Below are 23,551 nucleotides of genomic sequence, written 5' to 3' on the forward strand. Positions count from 1 at the left end.
TATTTTTCTCGTTACCTTTTCCAGACTCCCTTGCCTGATAGCTACCATTAGGTCCAGCCCATGGGATACACAGGCAGGAGCCTAGAAGGAGGAGGAGGAAGAGGGCGAAGGGACTTCTTTCTGGTTTGTTTCTGTCCACAATGCCACCGCAGCAGTGGACAGCTGCACCTGCAGCCTCCAGCTCCTTTGGGCACTCTGGCACCAGCCACACCTCACCTTCTCAGAAGTACTAATCTCCCCTTCATTCACCGCAGTGATTCTAGCACCAGCACCCCATGTCTTCTCAGAGGTCTGGCCACTGGCCATGTGTTGTCCCCACCCTCGTGGTGACCACCCCCTCAGAAAAGACCCAATTATCAGCTGTGTGGTGTCCCTCCTTGAGTGCCTAGGTTCTGGTAAGCCCGCATTTCCCTTCAGTTTCCCCAGCTCCAGGGGTGGTGGCTGTATCCCGCAGTTACTGATACCTAGGCAACTTTACAGCCCCTGTTGGAAAACCCACTGAATCCTATTCCTGATTCCCAATTGGGTCCCAACTGATACAATCTACGTGACACTCAGAACAATATCAAGTACACAGTAAACACTACGTGAGTGTCAAGTCCTGTATTTGTCTAGGTAGGTGAAAAAATAACACTGACCATCAGAACACAGCCAAGGATGCTATGTGCCTGACAAATCCCACGGTGCATAAAGACCATCTTCTGTGGGAGCCTCCAGTCCACACCCGTGACCGTCACTCAATCACCCAGGCATGCTGTAAAGCAAATGATGACACAGCTTCCATAGCATTAGCAATTTTTTATTTTTCCTTTTTTGTTGCATAGGAAATGCAGTACTTGCTTCCAGTAATTGTATTGTAATGTGAGAAGGTGGTAGCACTAATGGTTGAATACAAGAGTTAAACTAATCCACACCAGCTCAAAAAACCTGTGGAGATTTAGTTGAATAAGAATGGACGCCCACAGTGATTCTCAACCAATTACAAATTTTCACAGAACACAGTAAAACTAAAAGGGTAACTATGAGAGTCAATACAAGTATACTAGAGGCACAGGGGGCCCGGCTCATAAAAACAGATTTCAGACCAAGTTATTAACACGGGGTGTGTTTCGTTTCATAACAGATTTCTTACCATCACTGGAAGTGCTCCATCCCCTCCCCCTACAATTTGAAATGGAAAACGGAGGTATTCCGAGTGGACAGATTTCCATGTGTGGTGGGAAAAGTCCCCAGTGAATTTTGCTCTGGTGAGAGGGCAGGGCTAAGGGTGGGATGGGAGATCAGGGATTTGCCTTTGAGAGTCTTCCTAAAGGACCTCCTAGAACCTGATAAAGCTCCTAGTCTAGGTCTAGTTAGTATCTCAGTGGTGAGGCTACCAAATGCCTTCGCAGTGCAGAGACGACGGTCTGAGACCAGGGAGAAGGCACCGAGCTGGCAGCTCTCTCAAGCCTCCGTCCCAGCGGAGCGAGCGGCCTTATGACCTTCGGTTGCAATGTCAAAAAAAAAAAAAAAAAAAAAAAACCAAAAAAAAAAAAAACCAAAAAAAACCCAAAAAGGCTAATTTACAGACTATTACCAAAAAATAAAAATTTAAAAAATAAGAACAACACAAATAAAGTCAAAGGAAAAATAAAAGCTTTTTTCATTTTGAGAAGTTGAGTATAAAAACAGCAGGAAAAATGGCCCATATGTTGGACACTACATGTCCTTGAAACCACTACAGAGATACAAAAGTTCACATTGTACGACCTGGTGGGCATTTCCCACCATGAAGGTGCTCTGGTTAGATTAGAGGTAGCACTTCCACTGTATACTCTTGTGGTTCAGACACATTTTGGGAAAGTCTGTTTTTCTGAATCAAATAGGCTAATGCGTCTACATGTAAAACTCAGGATGCTAGGCACGCAGATGAGGTCCCACCCCCACACACTGCCTCCCTGTTCTCACGCCCAGCTGTGGGTGGTCCCCCTTATCTTTCTAAGCATTTCCACTATCTGCTCCCCACATGCCATCCCCCTAATCTCGGTAAGGTAACTCTTTGGGGAATAAAAGGCAGATGGGTGCTGGTTTAGGGAAAAAAAAAATGAGATGCAATTTATTTAATTTGGAAAGCAAGTCATTTCAAATTTAGACCAAAAAAAGTATATTAAAAAAAAATCCCGTGTTAATAGCAAACTTCTTTTTCTTATGAATCGGGCCCAAAGTTTGTACAGAGTTTTATTTTTGAAGAAGATATTGCAACTGTGCATGAAACTAAATAGCCATGTGATTTCTTAATTTTTTTTTCGTATTTTTCCTTTTAATATGAGGAGGTCTGGTGTGAAGACGGATCAAGCATGGGCACCTGGCTGAACACTGTCCATTAAGAAAATGTATCAGATTCAGCACAGCGTCAGTTGAGGGTCAAGGAAAATGCCCCTGACTTGCAAATGTTCTCAGAGTGTCTTCACGGCACAGTTCTTGAAATTCAAATAGTCGTTTTGAGACAAAAACCTCGCCAGGTACTGATTTCTGAAATCAAACACCCATGCTTGTCCCCTAGGAAAAAGGAAACAAAAAACAAAAACAAAAACAAAACACAAGTAATACTGAATTTAAGTAAATGTATACCTCCAAAAATACTGAAAACAGCCGAAATCAAGAAAAGACAGAATTTGCGTTCTCAGTGAAATACCTTTAAATCTAGCTGACAAGAACCAAGTCAGAAAAAAAGACTAACATAACTTTGAGTAATATTCATACAGTTCACTAAGCATTATGGAATAGCATGCATTAATATTGTACGGTTATTTTACATCACCTATACCAGAAGGTCCTGACTGACAGACAGCGAAGGCTACCGGTGTAGAAAAATCTTACTTCAGAAGAGCAATATAATACAGATTTCACAGGCACTACATTTTAATATATCAGGTATTATGCTGGTTTTCTTATAATTCTTTCTGTCCTAAAGCTGGCATTATAACAATGACCAAAAAGGCAAGGATTGGAGTAAACGGAAAGTAGATACCAAAGTTGATATAGTTTTTTTCTTCAGATAGATTAGTGCATAGTTCTCATGCAGATAAACACTGCTATGCATTTACACTGTTGGAAAGCAGAGTGAATTGAGCCCAAGTTGTCACATTTGTGTAAATCATTTTGTCAGCCTATAATAGCACCATGTAATGGATTTGCATTAAACATTAAATTGATTTCAAAATTGGTGACACAGTATTCACTACAGTTAAGTGCTATGGAATAGCTTCAATGTTACCTGCTATATATCAAAGCAATTTTCATCCCACTGCTTTTTTATTGGAAAAAATAAAAGGAAAACATACACGACGCTAATTAGACGAATGCACAGCCTTGGACGTGGAGAAGGCAGAGCGGGTTTACTGTCAAACAGTAAATACATGCATTGACTTCAAGACAGAATTGGCCTTGGAAGCCTATTTGAATGAAAGCCGAGCCGGTGGGCAGTGCAGCTTTCTGAGACTGTCTTTGGACAGATCTCGGAGGTGGGTTGTGAGGTGCCACTGAAGCTCTCCTTACATTACTATGGTGGTTGTGTTTTAGATTTGTTCTATGGAGGCCTGCTACCAAAAATAAAAAGAAAAGAAAGAATGAAGACAAGAAAGAAAACAGAAGCAAAGAAAGAAAGAAAGAGAGAGAGAGAGGGAGAGAGAGAGAGACCACCACCACTATGGACAAAGATATTTCCAGAGACATGAGGCAAAGTACATTAAATGACATTCTTAGAATCCCTTTCCCCTAAAAAAAAAAAAAAAAAAAATTCACGCACAAAAAAGTTTTCCTTAATCCAGGTTTTGTCAATCCTTTATGCCACTGTAACTACAAGATTCAAAGCTTATGGGGCTAAGGGTTTGGAAAAAAATGAAAGACAACCTTTTGGAGATGGGTCCTGCATATTTCTGTGGGCTGACTGAACACCGTGGCTCGGGGAAGTCTGGGTTCCTTCACACTTCGACTGTGAGAAAATGAAGATCACAACCTTTGGGAGGTGCAACCTTGTCAGCCTGCCTAGAGCCCACACCTGGCGGCAGGGACAGGCCTGGGGAGCAGGCTGACCATACCTGTCATGCCAGGGTGTGAAGCAGCAGAACATCGGTTCAAACCTCAGAGGAAAGAGAAGGCTCTCTAGGATGGAGAGAGTGGCATTACTGGGAGGGCCTCTGCCCGCGAATGATCAGAAAAGGCGTGTTTTGCCGGCAGGGACAAGGGCCACAAGAAAAGGTCTACAGAAAAATGCTAAGATTTACTGCTCGTGCCTCTGACTTCAGTTCCCAAAGGGGGGGAAAAAAAAACCCAAAAAAACACACACACAGAAATTTGAGGGACTCATCTTTGCCCAATGTTGTTAATGCCATTTGATGGGAGAGAAAAAATTCAAATGTGTCTCAGAGTCAAGGGCTGGGCCTTCAAATGCTGATAGCTCTCAGTCTGTCTGTCTACACACCCCAGGTAGCAAAGTCTTCCTCAAGCATCTTCACTATGCTTTTAAGCTAAAAAGCAATAACACTGGAAACTGTTGGTGTTTCTTTTTTCCTGCTTGATCACAACTGAACTAGTTTCCTGCTGCTTTCTGGACAATGAAACATGAACAAAAATGTAACTTAGTGTATTTAATACTTAACCCCTGTTCGTTATCACCCTAGACTGCCTCCCTAATGTTTTAAAGCCTTTAAAACATTTTTTTTCCTGCAAATCTGTTCAGAGTTCCCTAATTTTAGCTTCATCAAACTTAATACAACGAAATACCTTCAAAAATACAGCATACCTGTAACGTCCATTTACAATGGTTTTTCAGTAGACCTACACTTCTCAAGCATAGGAATATGCTATACCATTGAGAGAAAAAAATAACTGTATTTAAATACTTACAAAAAAAAAAAAAAAAGGAAACAGGAAAGTTTTAAACTTAAATCCAGTTCCCAAAGGGGGGGTAAAAAGAAAGAAAAGCAATTCTATGAACGCTGCCTTTATAATGAACAATCAGAAATTTCACTAGGCTAATTTGACAGAAATTTTTCCTCATTTAAACAACATTACAAAAGTCCTGCATTATAAAATAGGGTAGAATAAATCAGTGTAATCAATAAAACTATACAACAATACAAATTACATATCTTCTGAGTGGGCAGTTTATTCTCTCTCTTTGCAGTCATGACTACAACATGCTCACTAAAAACAACTAAAACTGCCCAAACTATTGCTTAGTTTGTTTTGTTTAAAAAAGGGTGCAATTTTATTGTATATACAACCAATTTACTGGTAATACCTTGGCTTATTGCAAGGTTCTGACAAAATGTTTGTCTAGGCTTTTTTCCCTTCACTGTGAAGCACTGAAAGCTGCTATTTTTTCTTTTTTTTTTTTCTTTTTTTCCTTTTTTTTTTTTTTTAGTGCACATATGTCATAATAAAGTAATGCCCAGCTAAGTGCTATAGGGGAAGGCAAAGTATGCTGGCTGGCTATAGGAAGTGACACCATACACTGACAATCACACCATACAACAGCGCCAAACGACTATTCAACCACTTATCAGACACATATGAAAATCCAAAATGTTTTATTTTATTTTTTTTTCCTTAAATAGAGATAACCAGTAAACAATTTTCAGAACTTGGAAGTTTAAAAACGTGCATATAAAAATGGGCATTATATACTTTTTATTGAATGTGGATTGACTGCAGTCTGCTAAGAAAAATGGGGTGTGGGAGCTGAAGAAAAAGGAAGTTGTCTTTTTTTTTTTTTTTAAGGCTTGCTTGTGAAAGGAACAGTTGTAAAAACAAAATTGCTTGAAGCAGGGTCAGCTTAGTGCTTCACAGTTTGACTGCTTCTCTAAGAGGAGCCCTTCCTGCGCACGTGCATTCAAAAATCACAAAAAAGTACAAAGACAAACACCTAAAACACACTGCGCCAAGTGCAGCACCGACTTTGGTCAAATAAAAAAAAAGAAAAGAAAAATTAATAATTGCTAAGCTTTTCTACATGATATAAGCAGGTATTGCATATTTTCATATATCTGGGGGAAAATAAAGGAAGACTCCAAATAAATTGTAAAATGCAGCAACATCCAAAATACTGATATTCTAAGCATCTACAGATCTCAGAATAGCACTGCCACCGACCGTACAGGACAATAAAGACTACTCCTATCTGCGGAACAACTAGCTTTCTATTTAGTTCTAGATGTTGAAACTGACGATGGCTGACATAAAAGTCACATTTACAAAAAGTGTCTCCAAATGCTTGACTAGGGAAAAACCCCTTTCAATAGAGGAGCATGTGCAACAATTCCACAAATAATCGCTATCCAGGGCAAGGCACATTGATATGGAATTTTTGTTTTCGTGCAAATTAAGGAAAAAAAACAAAACAAAACAACATTGTTTCGGGGGGAAAGATGAGGAGCAAAGTGTCTTCCCAAGAATTTCAGTTACTTGATTGTATAGGACAGTAGTAGAACCCTTCTGAAGGGCTGAAAAACATAGTTTAAAGGCAAGTGCCTAGAGTAGGGATTACAATATTGTGTCTTAATGCACTCTACTTTATCCTACATTAACTATATAAAAATTAGTTACTAACACTAGAACATGCAGAGACTTTCTCTGATCAGCAGGGCTTGCCAACCAGAACGTATATATATGTATAGTATAGGAAACCTTCTTGAAGTCGCATGGGAAGCAAAGGGGTGCTTCGCTGTCTGGTAGAAAAATCACTTGCACTTTTTTTTATGTTTCTGTGGTTTTTTTGTTTTTTGTTTTTTTTTGTTTTTGTTTTTGTTTTTTTTTTTCATAAGATACAGGACATTTGGGGGTGCAAACTCTTTTTTTCCCTAACAAGTACCCCTTGATCTGAATGGGCACCAGCATTTGTGTCAGTATTGGTTTCATTATTATTATTATTGTTACTATTATTATTTCCCATAGCCCAGTTCAGGGACGCAAAGGTCTTTAAAACTTCTGGACAATCTCTGGTACAATGAGGTGTCTGATAACTGATAAATCCTATGATGCCAGATACGTGTAAAATTTTTTAGAATTGGCATAATCCATTATAGTGACTTCTAGCTTATAAAATTAACAGATACCATGATTTCATTTTAGTCATGTGCTTTGATAACAGAAAATAATTAATTAGCATTTAATGTAGTTAACATATTGTGGTAAAAGCACCATTAGATTTGTTTTTTTGTTTTTTTTTTTTAAATTTCCTTCAGTTTTTAAAGGGATACAAGTTTAACAATAAAAAACATAAAAAGCAAAAATAGCTCCCCTTTTTCTTGCAAGGCTGTTTTTTACCCCAATAATTTAGAGTCCTGGGGTGAAAGGACTTGAAAAACAAAAATAGAATTTTCAACAATCTCTATCTTACAAAGATATTTAGCTATCCAATGAAATTGCACTTTACTCAATTCAAAATTCGATTGTTTTGATTGATTCCTGTCAGTTTCTGTCAAAACAGACCATCTTCCCCATTTCCATGTGAATTTTTGTGTCATTGTTGAAATTGTTGAAAAAATGTTGTTGTTGTTGTTTTTTTAATGTAAGTGCAGCATTTCAAAACTTTTAAAAAACTGAACAGTAGTAGTAGTAGTTTGCCATTTTCGGAATTGTTCTGCAATGTGAGTGGATTCATTGTCCTTGCGGGCCATGTTATATACTTAACTGCTGACTGCTGAACCAAAACAAACTAAAAGAACAAATAAAAAAGGAATACAACTGCATTTTCTTTTTCCAATATGTTACAGAAAAACATTGCCCTTTGACTGTCCTGTAAGTTATATATTGCAGATCTCAGCTACTACAAAAGATTTAGTTCTCCATGTGCCTCCTCAATGCTCAAGGAGGATCACACCTGTGTGGGTAAATTCATGAAATACTGTGAAACAGCCGGGCTCCGTAAGGAAAGTGTGTTACAACAGGAAGTCAGTGAGCAAGGGTAGTCCTCTGCTAGCCACGTCACCTAATGCTCACGCTACCATGGAAACACTTCAAATGTTACAAAGCCCAACCATTTCCAGCACCATATGAGAAATTACAACAGTCCCTAAAGTATTTAAAAAAAAAAAATCCCAAAAGGTTATGGCCTTTGCTGTTTGACCATAATGCTTGCTGTTTCCATGTACAAGTTGATTTGAATCGGTTTTTCTCCCCTTCCACTGACAGTGAAGTTGTAACTGCGCTGGGTTGAGGTTGCGTCCATGTTACAGAGTTGAGAAGGGGTCAGGTGGTCTGTCTGGTGGATGGTGGGACGCTGCAACTTTTATCCCAGGTACCAGGACTGGAAGACAAAAGGAAAAACATAATTAAAAGCACATTTTGCAAAAAAGTATGTTTTAGAAGTTGCCTTTTCAACCATGCAACCAGGATCTACGTTAGGGATGTGGGAAGGATTCGCTGGGAAAAGTAAAGTCATGACAGACAATAATAAATCCTGTGACATTGAAACTGATCTTCCTCTTCTGAAATTATAATTCATTGTCTTCGTTGGGGTTTTCTAACATTCTGAGCGTGTCTTACAAAATGAGGTATTTCTGTTCACTTGAAATACAAATAAGGGTTTCCTTATCTGATGGGGGCAGTTATAGGAGGGCAGGAAACTTGACCATCTTGTTTATCATTCAATCCTCAGTGCCTAGCCCAGTGCCTGGAATACAGAACGTTCTTAATGAAGAAGAGTTGAATGAATGGAGAATGGGTGAAGGGAGGGGCTTCATGTGGCAATGAATGGCTACTCTGATGATTTTCAACATCTCCTTTCAAATGAGGTGCAGGCACTAAATACATGATTGTGACACTCTCCTAACAGGCCCAGATGGTCAATAGTGATACAAGAGTAAGTGGAGGTAAGGTGGAAAAAGTGCTGGACCCAGTCTTCCTGGGTGATTTTGAGCAAGTCGCAGTATTTTTCTTTCCTTCTATATGTCAGATTTTATGAGGGAAGATGCTCCTTTCAGCCCAATATATCTAAAATAGTCTTTTCAAACATGAAACATAATAACTAAGTAGGATCAAGATTTTACTCTATTAAGCACCACACTGGCCAAAGGAAAAATGAGGCCACTGCATACACTTCATTCATGCTTGCATTCATGCAGCATTTATTTAGAGCCTTCTGTGTACCTGCTGGGCCCAGTTACTGGTTACCTTTTTCCTTTCGTAAATTCTTAGGTCATTAGCTTTGAGCAATTGTCTGATCATCTATCACTTTATCTGCTGGCATTTCTTTTTCTGTTAGCTAGACAGAATGAGCAATTATGGACTAACATCAGAGTTAATTTCTCCAGTGAAATAAAAAAGTATGTGGCTTTTGCCGACTTTTCTCTAGAGATACCTGACAAATTCACTACATTTATCATTATTTACAGAAAAATTACCAAAGCCTAACAAAAGTCGAGGCTTCTGAATTCTTTAAGTTGACGGTATCAGAAAGGGTTCTAATTGGGTAGCTTCAGGCAGGTGAAGGATCATCCCTGTGGAAGAGATTCAATTAGGTAAAGTAAGGACTCGTTTGGTCCCCAGGGATGAATGGCTAAGTGATAGCTACATGGAGTTTGGTATAAGATTTCCTAGTCACACAAGCCACCTTTGATTTCCAGAGAAGTTGAAAAAACTGAAGCCCAAACCGAAAAACTACTCATCCTGTAGACTTTTAGATGTTATTCTTTGACCACATGCTTTGAGGAACACAATAAAGCCTCTTGTGTCCTGAAAGGAAATCAGCCTGGCAAATACACACGGCCTAAATCTAACTGGATAAAAGAAAGAAGAGGGGCAGAGAAAGGAGAGAGAAGGCGAGCCCCAAAGTGTGTTTCTAGTAGGCCTCTACCTAACAGCTGACTCTGATCCACGTTAGAGCTGCTTCCTCTCTTCTACAAAACGGGCTCAAACTTTGGGTGTGGGGAATAATGCTTACTATTTCTGTTTTCACACTTTCTAAGTCGGGTTGTGAAATTCCAGACTTCTTTAATCTGACACTAAGGTAGTTCTTGAAGCAAAGGCCTGGCACCCAGTGAGTCAGCAGGGGGAGCAGTTTTCCACACCACAGTTTCTGGAAGAGACCTCAGGGCACTACAAAAATCTGCAGTGCCTCTGCACTTCTCTTAAAAAGCAAAGCAAAAAAAAAAAAAAAAAAAAAAGTTTCTTCACACATCTTACTATTCAGTATGTGCCTTGCCGACAAGGTTACCCCAGAGCAGCTCTGTAATCCTTCACTGAAATAGGCTTTATTGATTGCTCTGGTCTATTGTTCGCTTTTCAAGTCCCCCAAGTTCAAGTTCATCCTGGTGTTACATCATGTCTGGTTGCTAAGAGCAACCAGACAGACCCAGACGTGACTATCATTAGCAAGAAACCCTCTGCTCTCCTCCCACCAACCTTCCAGTGGTTCTGACGTAGCAGGCCCACTGCAAACACATTGAAGTATTTATTCTGCCTAATTTATGACCTACACAGCAAGCAAGACCCCCACTCCAAAAACCAACACTGTTGTATATTTAATTAATCTGTCTTTCTCTGGCACTTGGGAAAGTTAGACAAAGAACTAATTATTGTGTTTCACTCTCCACACTTTTCTTTTGGGGGGTGGATATTTGCATGGGAAAGAAAACTACAAGGCCCAGCATCAGCCCCCCTCCTCTTTTTCTTTTTGCCCTATTGACATTTCATGAAATACTTTAGCTGCTTAAGGGAATTAGAAAAAAAAAATGCGATGTGAATGTTACTCCTTCTGAGTTGGTATTCAGTAACACAAATCAACTCATGACATGTTTAAATTTAAATGCTAACCACACACTCTCAGAGTTACTTTAAAGGTTAGTTTTTAATCAATAGAAGTTGCTGACTCCGGGTTTTTGAGCTGCGCGCTGCAACTCTTGGGCTTTTGTCTAACGTTAAAGCTTTCAAACTTTTTTTTTCCTTGAGATGATTTTAGCAATGATTTGCAGACACAGAAGGCTATTGTGCTCTGACCAGCAACATGTCAATAGAGGGGCTGAGCTGCCCTGTGGTGGGGTGTCAATATGACTCCTGAAGGCAGAGGTTGGGGGTCTTTAATAACCCGTGAAAAAACCTTAATTAACCCTTTCAGGCCCAAACCAAAACCTATTCTTAAACTTGTTCACTCCTATAATTTGACCATTAGTACTTATTTCAACATCACACTAATCTTCATGACAATTAACCCAGCTACTTGACCAAGGTTTTCCAGAATAGGAAGTTGGTTAGGGGAACCACACAGGGAATTTTTTTTTTTTTTTTGAAGTCTCTGATTAAATCACTTATTTGCAGAGATGGCAGATAGAGAGTTCTAATAATAATAATAATCACAATTCATACATCTCCCTGAATTTTCTCCTAATCAGTTTGTAGTTAAAGATACTCATAATCCCACTGGGATGAGTGTGACAGTCACACATGTGTAAGCCAATCAATTTCCAGAAACTTCTATGAGCTGCTAGTAACACCAGATGGACAATATAATGTTTGTAAAAGCCTACTTTTCTCTTGTGATATTTTCTTATAATTTCTATTATGCAAGCAGTACAAGTTTTAGAACATTAATTGAGGAATGGTTTTGCATATTTTCTTCCTGGGTCATATAGGAAAAACATAAAAGAAATCTGAGATTATTCGATTGTTGGGGTTGAGTAGCTAATCACTGGGAAAATGTTGACACATTAAACAAAGACCATCCTCAGACATTTAGTGACATAAGCTTAGGTTTCATATGGTTTTTGCCTTCGTACTTTATAGCCCCTTAATCTACTCTACTGTATCCAAATGGACTACAAAGGAATCTCCCTCCCTTATGTGCAGTGAGTGGCATTATTACAATACGATATAGGATGATGCTATCTTGATACATTTACATTAAGGAAGTAAACACAGAGCTTTGATCTATTTTTTTCCTCAGGAACTTTCAGCTATAGTTGTTGTGGAGGTCCATAAATGCACACTCCCACCAAGGCTCCAGTTACGTAAAATTAGTTGGTAACATTCACAATGTCTACAGTTTGGGATGTGCTGAGCGGGAGTGGGGAAGGAAGGGGGGTGACTGTCCTCTTTCAGTGTTCAAGGTGAAACATCAAAAGAAATCTGCAGTCCAGGACAAGAGCTCAGCTTTCCTTTTCTCCAGTCAAATGAAGAAGTAATCTCATCAGGTTGGAAAAGTGCTGACTAAGGATTTAATAAACTGCCTGCAGATGTGGCGTCTCTAAGGTATTCAACTCATGTAATGCAAAACAGCTCCACACTGAATGTGCTTATAAAATTTCATTTAACCATTGCAGCGCGACTTTTTCCCCCTCACAGTTCTCTGAGGAGTTTTATCACACTTGCCGCCCGTTAATTTACAGCTCCATGAAAGTTCGAATCCCATTCCGCTGGGATTCTGGAATACTCACAGTAGTCGGGTTTTATGAACCATAAACAATATCTATCCGACTGCATCCTAAACAGGAAGCCTCAAATGGCAGAAGGTACCTCTGACGGTGCCAATCTCTTCCATTTCTTACGCCTCACAGAGAGCAATCAGAACACACGGGCCATCTTCCAAAATGTGGTCATGGGGCTGCCGAAGACACAGCTGATGAGGACCATGGCCTCAACCCCTGAGTTAACAACAAATGCTCTAATGTGTGCAACAACATTTTAAAAGGCTTTTTACATCCTCTTTTTACTAACAGGGCAGGATGCACATTCTAGAGGAAAAAGAAAAATGTCTGAGAAACATGTTTTCTATTTTCTATTTTACTTTATCCCCCAAAAGGAGCAGAGAGTGCTAGGGTGGCAGGGGCAGAGAGGGCAGAGAGGACTGTGATGCAGCAGAATCTGTTTTTCAGATTAAAAGCTTAAACAAAAGGCCTCAAGGGCAAAGTTGAACACTGCGGAAGGAGGTTGTTAATGTGGAATCCAGCACTGGGTGTGACACTTGGCTTTCTTCTGCAGGCAAGGTGGGTTATTTGAGGACATTCACACGCAGAAAACGGAAACGTGCAAACACAGGCTGGCCTCCCTGCACCCTGCAGGCCCAGCTCCTCATCAGCCCCCGAAGAGGCTCAGCCAACCAATAAGTCAAGACTCCAGGAGCTGCTGTCACTGCTGTGCATTCTCTCCTGGGGAGGCGCTAGCTTTGCTGGGTCACACTGCTCCAGTGGGTCATTTTTGGCTTCCCGCACTTGTGTGGATGGACGCAAGTCTACTGTTGAGCCCAAATGAGTTGTCCCTGGCAAATCAGCCAAAAGCCAGGTCGTCTCTTCTCCCCATCTCAATATGATGGAAGTGGATGGGGCCTCTGAGCGGACTGCAAGTTTCTCACATTCGCATAAACCATTTGGGAGCATTTATTCACTCATTCAATAAGCACTAAGGGCCTTCTATGTGCTAGGTGCTATGTACGCTGGCTCTGTGGATATAATGAGTAAAATATAGTCCCTGTCCTGAAGGACTTTCTTGTCTATCAGGAAGCAGGGGCTAGATTCTAGACCCTAAATGATACCAGAGAGCCTGCTTTTCTCCCAACAGGATTTTGTAAACTTTTGGCAATGAACGATGGCCAGTATCCAGTGTCCAAAGGACTCAGGATTGGTGTCGCCTTTTCCACTGACCAGCAGTGTGACTTCAAGCAAGCCAGTCCCTGTCCTGGGAACCTCAGAGTCTTGTGAGGACCATTCTGTATTCGTAAGAGGGGGTCTGAAAAGGGGGTCATGCTGTACACAGGTGTTAGTTACTGGTACTGCCAGCCTTAGGCTTTGATCTCTGTAATCATTTTTCTTGCCTGATTTTACTTTCTTAATTAAAGAAAGTCTGTTTTCAGTAACTCCGAACCGAGACTCGTTTATTGTACAGAAAACTATTAAAACAGTAATGGGCCGGGACTGGCCCCAGGCACCTTTGTGGCCTTATCTTTTCACCACTTGTCCTCAACACTTGTGTTGCCTTAAACTTTTCCAGATCCCCCAAAGCCAAATGCTTCCTCCCTGCCAGGCCAGGGCTCAGGCTTTCCCTCTCCTTGGCTTTGCTAATGCTTGCTAGTCCCTGGGTTCTAAGATTAGATGTTCCTTCTTCAGAGGGGTCTTCTTGGGGCCTTTACCCTCAGGATTCTCCTCTGTCACAGTTGCTAAAGTTTAATTACCTGTTTTCATCCCAGGCAAGCTGGCTATCTAAGGGATGCCAGGGTAGGCATGTAATAAATACTGTTAAGTAAATAAAGGAGGGAAGGAAGAACAAGCTGTATCCGAGGTTCTCAAAGCCTGGGGTCAGTCACCCCAACAAGTGCAAAGCAAGGCATCTGGATGGATGACTTCTAGCATGCTCGTGCCACATGACCATGTCTCCCCAAATGACAGACACTCCCCCTCGAGGGACACAAGTCTCCACAAGCCACTCCAGGCAGTTTCGATGGGAGAGTTGTTGCAACGGGGCCAACTGCGGCCAACTGCGTCAGTAGCGTGTGCAATAGTTTTGTAACATGGACTGCTGCCTACTTACTACAAGCTCAGAGGAGTTGTCCAAACCACTGATCCCTGGAGAATGACTGTGCTGCTCCCAGCCAAGACCTCCGTTTTGGTTCAAACCTCAAGACGGGAAAACACTAATCTTTTTACCCAATAAGCCATCCAGTACCTCCAAACCTTGAGAGTGCATACAGAATCCAATTATTTTGACTGTTCATCCAGAGTCCGAATCTTTCACGAGATTCCAGCTTGCCCTAGTGTCTCTCTTACCACCAAGTACATTTTTCTCTTGGTCTCCCTTCCTTTCCATTTTTCATCAAGTAACCGTTTACCTCATGAAATCAAAGACTGCTGGATTAAACATTGCACTCTGGCCCACCTGCATTTGCTTCAAAATTTTACTAGAGAGCTGCGTGCACAGCTGTAAGAGCCAGGACTCTGGGGTCCGAATGACAAAAATCCTGGCACCATTATGAACTAGTTAGATACTACCTTAGGCAAGTTAGCATCACTAGGTCTCAGTTTTAGACTCCAGGAAATGGAGGTAACAACTTTATCAGTTTTTGTGCGGATTAAAAGCCTGGCTAGGGGTTACTACAGAAAACCAGGAAGCCAGGGTAGCTGGGTTCTCTCACTGTAAAAGGTTTCTGGGGCCTTAGGGTCCATGTGAGACCTAAAGTCCCCGGGAAAGCAAATCGCTCTACAAGGTGGCTTTCTCTTATTTAATGACATAATTTCTTAGTTAAAAGTAGCAGCTGTGTCAATTCCATTTCCCCAGTTGCAAGAGAAAGTTCTTGAGAAAGTAAAAATCTGTCTTTAATTGCGATATTAAAATCAGAGCGGCGAAAGCAACAACACAAAAGGAATTGGCTCAAGTTTATGAAAGGCATTTGGGCCCTTGCGTTGCAAGGCTAAACTGCACGCCTTGGAGGTTGGGGGTGAGGAGAAAAGGGGAGGAAGGGAGGGAGTAGTCAGGCAACCAAGTGGGACAGAAACAATCCTATTTTGGTTTTTGTTAGCGAATGGCATACTACATAGATCAGAGACTTCTTATAAAATACAAACCCCCACTGTACACAAAGCACAGGAAAATGTGAGGAAAAAAGGGAAAAACTAAAAGCAGCTTAGGGTGTGTTAACGCTGCTATTCTGTCAGCTTAAAGAGTATTTTATGCTTGATCAACAGCTCTTTTTTATTGTGCTTTTCTTTCATTCATTCAAGACATCAAAGCCGGGCACCACCAGCGTACCTGCCCTTCTGGAGCCGCTTATGACGGGGTTCTAATGAAGCACGACTCTGGGAGCCGGAGACCCCCGTGGACACGGCAGTTCAAAGGGAATATTTCAACAATGATTACATTTTGTAAATCTTTTTATGAAAGAGACAGCTTATTTCCTGCTTTTTCATGAAAAATAGATTCTATCCATTAAATGGAGCCCGCGCCACGGAAGCTGCTTGAGATCTGAGGTGCAGCGTGGAGATTAAGGGGACAATGACCCAATGAAATTGTCCAGAGTTCCTATCTATTTGGTCATGATGGCACTGCCGGATTTTCTGGGTGGAGCCCAGACAGTGCAGTAGATGGCTCTGCTGCGGAAAAGGCAGTGGCGAGGGGCTTTCGCGGCTTTCTTTTTCCACTCGGGCCTCATGTTTATTATCTGTTTCTTTGTATTTATTGATTCCACAAAGTCCAACAAATATCAGAAGACAGGCCACACTTTCTATCGCATAAGAGCAAGATAAAAGTTTTCAGTTGCAAATTCATTAAACGCTGTATTTTAATGCCCTGAAATGGGACAAACCCTTTTCCATATGGGAAGTTAGCCATCAAAAAGCTGGCTCCTGGTCTGAAGACACAATACAGGCTTTCTGATTGGCTAATGTCTCCCCCAAAGGCAAAAAATAAAGAAGCAGCCTAGCCCTTTGTAATTTTTGATTTTCACATTAAAATAATCTTTTCCTTCGCAATTTTTAAAAAAAATTTTTTTGGCAGGGGGAGAGTCGAGGACAGTGGGGAAGGAAGGGAATATGACTTCCTGGGGAGCTATGAAATGAAAAAATGTATGTTTTCTACACATCGGATTCCAATTTTAATTAAATGCCTGTTGTCTAACAAGTGCAGACAGTCACACTTGGGGTTGGCCCAATGGTGGCCCAGGGAGGTAACCTTTCTTGTTTAAAAAGAGAGGCGTGGGAGTGGAGGCCAGAGCTCAGCAGAGCGTGGCCACATTGTAATAATCATTCCACGGCGTGCCTCCTCGCTCCTGCTCTTCCCAAACATGACTCAGGTTGAGAGCCTATTGATCGCGGAGACCTTAGTGTGGATTGTGCAGGAAGATAAAGTCCAGTTGGAGTGAAAATAACATTGAAGTAAAAAGTCCAGTTATTTCAAAAATTCTCCCAGATACATCCTGCAGTAATATGCCAGAAGATCTGGCCTCTTGCCAGAAATGAATTCCCAAACTAACCTTTCCAGCCAAGAAGCCCTTCAGACACTGGATAGCATCTGCCACCTTTAGACTTCTCCACCCCAGCAGGCACTTCCATGCTCAAGCCCTGGCACGAGTCTGCTCCTTACTTCTTTAATTCTCTCCTGTCCACCATTCCTGGTCTTTCTAGTTCCATTCTCTATCCCCTCCCACCCCTCAAGTTAGTGTCTCCCTCCCTCTCCACTTGTGTTTAATCCCTGTGCAGGAATCACGACAGACCCCTACTCTCTCCCAGGCCATGCAGACCAACAGTCCCTAAGGATTAAGAGGAAGTGAAGAAGGCCTTGAGCTGCAAACCACAAGCCCTGGAAGGCTTCTGTTGTGAGCCAAGGAAACAAGACATACAGGCAGCATTTGGAGAGAATGCAAAGGAAATTGTGGCATCTGCCTTTTCATTTTCATGAGAAAAGATAGTGAGAGTACAGTGAGATGTCACTGAGCACTGGACTGTGGGTCTGGTGGCCTGGTTCAAGTCCCAGTTCAGTCACTGGCTTGCTGAGGGGCCTGAACTTCGCCAGACCTCTCTAAGGATACTACAAGATCCTGTTGCTATGCCTTTCTTTACCCTCTAGGAACACCTGCTTTTAGATATCACTGGTGCCAGAAATCGTTGTTGTTGTTGTTGTTGTGTGTGTGTGTGTGTGTGTGTGTGTGTGTGTGTTTTTAAATCGTTCACAGGGTAGATGGGATATTGGCAGAGGTAAAACTGTTCCTATCTTTCATTGAGGTCAGAATGAACTTGCCTATGGAAAAAGTCAGATCATGGAGTCAGAGATCTAAATCCTAGTCTGTAGCGAGTCAGGGATCCAACTTTAACTTTTCTGCAAAACAGGCCTCAGGATACTAGTTATCACAGCATTTGAGGGAAAAAATAAAAACACAAAATGACTTTCAGATACTGACCTAAAATGTAAGGAGCGTAATTATGTGAGGCACTGATATGATCTAGATGGGAGGTGTGTGTGTGTCAGGGTTTCATCTGAACCAACAACCCTGGATAAAAACCGAACAATTTCCCTCTGCGCAGTCATAGCTCTGTGTATTATCCTAAAAGCCCAAACCCGGAACCAGTGAGCAATACTTTTCTCCTGCTTCTGAGGATGTGGTAGGATTTAGGGTTTTATGGCAACAAAACTTGTCTTTGTTAAGACGTGACTTGCAAAACAAACCCACATGGGAGAGTTTGCAGTTTCAAATGACAGTAATTTTTTTTTTTAAATGCTGAAACAGCAAATGCTTTTTATGTTCAGATTTATTTCCTTCTAAATTTGTAGATTAAATTTACAACTAAGCAATATTCATTGCTACAAACAATTAGATTCCTCCCAAATATTTCCAGGGGATATGAGGGGGAGGCTTTCTGATGGGGTTGTGGTTGGGATTTGTGCAAGGTGAAGATCCTATAGCATTGACGGTCTCCGTGAAGGGCCTTCCTAACAACCTGGACTGCACATAGCATGTGTGATTGGCACAGCTACTTGGCTTCCCTGTCAGGGATCTATGCTTCTTGGAGGCAGGTAATATCATTCTAACACAGACAATTTAATTTATTTTTTACCTTTTTAGTAGTGACTTCTGAGATGGAGATCTCACAAGCAAAGATTATTGAAGACTGATTCACGAATGTGTGTTTTTTTTTTTTTTTCAGACAGAGTCTCGCTCTGTCGCCCAGGCTGGAGCGCAGTGGCACGATCTCAGCTCACTGCAAGCTCCGCCTCCCGGGTTCACGCCATTCTCCTGCCTCAGCCTCCTGAGTAGCTGGGACTACAGGCGCCCGCCACCACCACCACCGCGCCCGGCTAATTGTTTTGTATTTTTAGTAGAGACGGGGTTTCACCGTGTTAGCCAGGATGGTCTCAATCTTCTGACCTCGTGATCCGCCCGCCTCGGCCTCCCAAAGTGCTGGGATTACAGGCGTGAGCCACTGTGCCCGGCCCACGAATGTGTTTTATAAAATTGAGCATGCGTACAAACTCATTCTCACTTTGTTTTCTGATAAATTCCACTTGGTAGTGCTCTACCAGTAACTGAGATTTGGGAACAAACTCCGAATATACACACACAGTGCTAGTTTGAAACAGTCCCACACCTCTATTGTCACTTTATTGTCAATTAATAAAATCAATTACAGATGACATGACTATTATATATTGACAGGCTCTTTAAATATCCTCTTGTTAAATCACCATATGGATAGGAAATTCTATTGTTTATTTTGCAAGAATGGTGGTAAGTTCAAATTATATATATACATATACACTTCCATTCTGACTCTGCAATACCAAAAATCTTGCAGACATGCCAATTTGTGCTATTCTAGAAGACAGTTCAATTAAGGAATACTTTAAGATATTTTCCTTCTTTTAAATTAGGAGCAAAACGTCTGAGCTAAAATATGACTTCCTGTTCTACTGCATCAACCTTTCTGTATTGTTCTCAAGGAACATGTTTACAAGTTCAAGTTCAGGTTTAAACTACTCAGGAGTTTATAACGGAGCCTCATTTACATGTGTTCCCTCTGAACTCTGCCGGCCTCTGTATGCTAGTTTCCAAGGCTTGGTGAAGGAATGTTTTACAGTTGGAATCTGGACTGCTTTCTCAGGCATTTCAGACTCAGAGGCTACGCGGCACCAAGTTCTCGTTAGTATTAAAAGTTTCCTCAGGTCTACTCCAGAGACAAAGAAAGACAGAGAGAAAGGCAGGGCAGGGGCCAAGAGAACTGTAGCTTCTTAATTTTCCCTAAAAGGCATTCTAGTTAACATTATAGTTGAAAAGTGAGCAATGGCTTCTAGATGTAGATTCTAGAATCTCGTGGCCATGACTTAAAATTTCTGTGCAATGATTTTCAGCTTTCTGTGGAAATGGTCAATGCACGTTGATTCTCTTCAAATATTAAAACTAGGGTTTGCTTAAATTGTTTTTCTGCCTTGAAGATTAAGTTATGAAGAGAAATGTACCCAGTCCAAAAGAGATCCTAAACCTAAGAGGTTTTTGAGGTCAAAAAGATCTCATGGATTTTCCGGCCAATAAAGGTGCATCGGAGAGGAAGAAATGGCTATTTTTCATTTAGAAGCAGGAAGCACTGAAGGGGGTTCTCAGATGCCCACAGGGAACCAATCTGGAGAGAGATGATTTCCTGGCTTATTGAAATTAAGACTCAATCTTGTTGCTAAGCAAGGGTCCAAGAGTTCAGAGAAAGCAGCCATCATCTTCATGGGCAGAAATGGAAAGGGCATAGGAGAAAGAGGACTAAGGACTCTGCTTCTCAACTTCTCTCTGAATCGGAGTTTATCTATAATAGCAAGAAAGTAGGTTCAGCAGTAATAAATCAATGATGCTAATAGTAACTGTAACCTCAGGGCAATGCTCAAGAGCTACTTTATAGCATCTTTTCATACTGGAGCAGTCCTTTCCTGATAGGTGAGCATACCTGGCAAAACTGTAGGTTGTGGCATCCCCAATACCCAGATTCAGCAGCTGCATCCCTGCAGAGTGACGTGTGATGAGTCAGACATAGTTCAAGAGTAAGCACTACTGTAGGGGGGTTCAGAGAAGCAACTGCATGGCTGGGTGTGGATGGACTAGGAGTGTGTGGTGAATCTGGATCTCAGTTTGCACCTCTGCTAAGAAGGGAGGAAGACTACCTTGCTAGCATGGTGTTTGTAAGGATGAAATGAACTGATACATGTGTTTTGTCTCCTAATAGGACTGTAATGCAGAGCTGATGCTTTTTTATTTTTGGAGTTGTTGGGGTGGGGGAAGGGGATTCCTCTCTGTCTTGGGGGAAGACAGAAACCTCATCTTCATGTGCTAGATCATGGCCTTTTCTTAACCTAGTTCAATATTGAGCCGTCACTTTTCTTGCATAAAGTTCAATAATAGCATGAGCATGCTAGCTACATGCAAAGCTTTTAGTCTTTTTTCTCAATCCCCTGAACTCAACCTAGCTCAACGCTAAAAAACATTAAGCATTTTCTAAAACCAAATAAATGTGAATATGCTTCTAAATAAAACCCTCTGCTGCAAAAATCAGAAGGCTCCTCTTACTGGATAAGGACATGAAGGAAAAAAGAATCCATTTAGAGGATGTTCTGCAGAAATGGATGATAAAAATGGTTTCTTTGGGAGCAGCAGCTTAGTTACAGTGATTGGGTGGAATTGGGGCTTGCAACTCTTAAGAGTTTCTCAGCCTTTAGCCAGGACTGATTGGCTGATTTCCAGAAAGAAGATAATTTGCCTAAGAGATAATTTCTCATTGGTCAGTCAACTCCAAATGACTGAAAATCATGTGTTCTTTCTTTTGTGTATTTTTTCTTCTTTCTTTTTCAGAAATATCTATCAAACTTTGGTTCATTTTCCACTATCCTTTGGACCCCTGCCAATAATGGCTGCTATAGGAAGCCTATTAAATATAACTGCTAACGTTACTTTTTTTTTTAAGCAACTCTGACAAAATGGTGAACAGGAGAAATTTGAAACTTAAAATGGTTTGCAGATTTTCCTGAGGATTTAATTTATCCATGTGGATCCTAATGGTTTTGAAGACAAAATAATTTTTTAGTTGATTTAATAGTTGATAGTTCAAAGTGTTTCACACTTGTTCATGTGTGGGTAGGCAGATTCAGAGCTAATCTCATTTCATTTATGCTGATTCTTCTGGTAAAACAGTAGTTTCATTCACCTGTAATCTTTTTTAAGAAACAGAGGGCACCAACTTTGGAAGCGTGCTTGCTTGATCAAGCTATGTGGAAGGTGTGTGATGAAAAGGGGAAACTATTTCCTGGAAGTGAATCCGGCACCAGGAGGAGCAACGCTTCTGTCCTCTACCCGCTTACAGTTACCTACTCAGCGCCTGGCATCCCTCGTCGGGGCTTCATTCTGTGCCTGCTTCTGACTCAAAGCAAGCAGCCAGGAAGGGGTGCAAGGGGACAGTCCAGATTTGACAGTATTGACCCCAGGGCTGAGGAGCATTAGCGAATTCCATAAGGAGTTTCATCCAGCAGTTGTTGGCTTACAAAGGTCACTGTGATGCAAAGCCCAAGGGATGAGCCAAGCAAACCGCCTTCCTGGAAGACGGTGGGGGTGGGGGAAAGGGAACAATGATGTTAATATGGGGGTGGTGTGAAGAGAGTTTGGTACATCTTTAGACTTCAAGACAGGAAAAAAATATTTGGGAAGAGGCCAACTGAGAGATACAGCGTGGCCCTAGCTAAATAGTAATGATGTAACAAAGAGCAATATTCAGCACTATCCAGATATCAGAGAGAACAACTGGTGGATACTAAAGTCATTATAAGATGTGAAATTATACCTCTCACTGCTTCATTATCACTATATTTCATAATATTTGTCTAGAAAGGCACACAAAGCCTATCAGGTTAAATTAATCCTAATGATCAATTTTAGTTTTATTCTAATTAAATAATTTCAATTTAATTAATGCTAGCACAGAAATTAGTCAAAATTACAAATGTAAATGCTGAACTTTAAATCAAAGGTCCTCCCTACGACCTGCCTCATGTAGAAGCACTTTAAAGTGTTTGCCTGTAAAGGTAGATGGGAATTTTGACCTTTGTCTGCACTGTGAAGATCAGAAGATAGAAAAATATGCAACAAAAAGCTGTCCAGGAGTATAGACAGAAGCACAGGTTACACACACACACACACACACACACACACACACACACACACACACACCTGCATGGCAGTCTATGAAAGTAAATCCTGCAAAGTGAACTTCTGAATTACATGCATTTGTTTCTTGGAATTCCAATGCATTTGAGTCAGTCTAATGGATATTGGGCTTTTATAAAACACCTTTGTAAAATGGAAACCATGCTCCCATTTTCTAAGCCACATATTAAACCACTAGTCCCTTCCTTCACTCATGGCAGGTCCCTGCATTTCAGTCCTGCTCTGTCTCTGATTAGCTTTGGGGCCTTGCAAGTTGTTTCAGTTCCCCAGGCTTTGGCCCTCTTATTTGGAGGTGCTACTTTATTAAAATGATATGAACTTTATTCCAAAATATTCTTAAAGCTGTATCTGAAAAATGATGGGAGTCTGGAGTAGATAATCTTTAAGGAAATTACCAGCTTCAGTGTACTGTATTCTAAAACTTTGAAAAATACTGGCATCTTAAAATGGATTTGAAAATGGTACAGGGCACATGTGTCTGAGTCATCATATAAAGACATTTAAATATCCTTTCTTCCCTCTTCATAAAAATCCAAAGTAGACAGTATTCAGAGCTCAAAAAATTTGTGGAAAAAGGAATCTGGCAAAATAGACGTTCTTTTTTCCCAAAGAAAAGAAAAGAAAAAAAAAGGTGGGGAGGATGATACAAAAATCTGAAAGAGAAAGAAAAAAAAAACCACACACACACACAATAAAGAGAAATACATGTTCTTTTTTTGTATTTAAAAAAACATGTACTGATGAATTACACTTAATAACAGGTCTGTAGTGCCACTCACTCTTCATCTTAAAAGAACATTCTACACTATCACTGTTATCCATAAAATAGTCACAACTTCTTTCCTCAAAAGGAGGCCTTCATCCATGATCCTCCATCTCAACTTGTTCTCAACTGTATATGAG

General features: G+C 40.9%; 1 protein-coding gene across 13 annotated transcripts in view; it reads right to left on the reverse strand.

Moving 5' to 3' along the window:
* Positions 1–783: 783 nt before the first annotated feature.
* Positions 784–23,551, reverse strand: part of NFIA (nuclear factor I A) — a 597,699-nt gene continuing 574,931 nt past the window's right edge. For 7 of the 13 annotated variants that reach the window (XM_077955239.1, XM_077955242.1, XM_077955240.1 and 4 more), the window contains one exon: positions 5,557–8,290. In XM_077955239.1, the coding sequence (XP_077811365.1) occupies positions 8,273–8,290 (18 nt within the window). In that variant the 3' untranslated portion in view covers positions 5,557–8,272. Of the gene's footprint in view, positions 8,291–23,551 lie in introns of all 13 variants that reach the window. The other 6 variants (XM_001084362.5, XM_015140952.3, XM_015140938.3 and 3 more) reach the window with 2 other exon arrangements.

Source organism: Macaca mulatta, chromosome 1, assembly GCF_049350105.2.
Source record: "Macaca mulatta isolate MMU2019108-1 chromosome 1, T2T-MMU8v2.0, whole genome shotgun sequence".
NCBI classification, from domain to species: Eukaryota; Metazoa; Chordata; class Mammalia; order Primates; family Cercopithecidae; genus Macaca; species Macaca mulatta.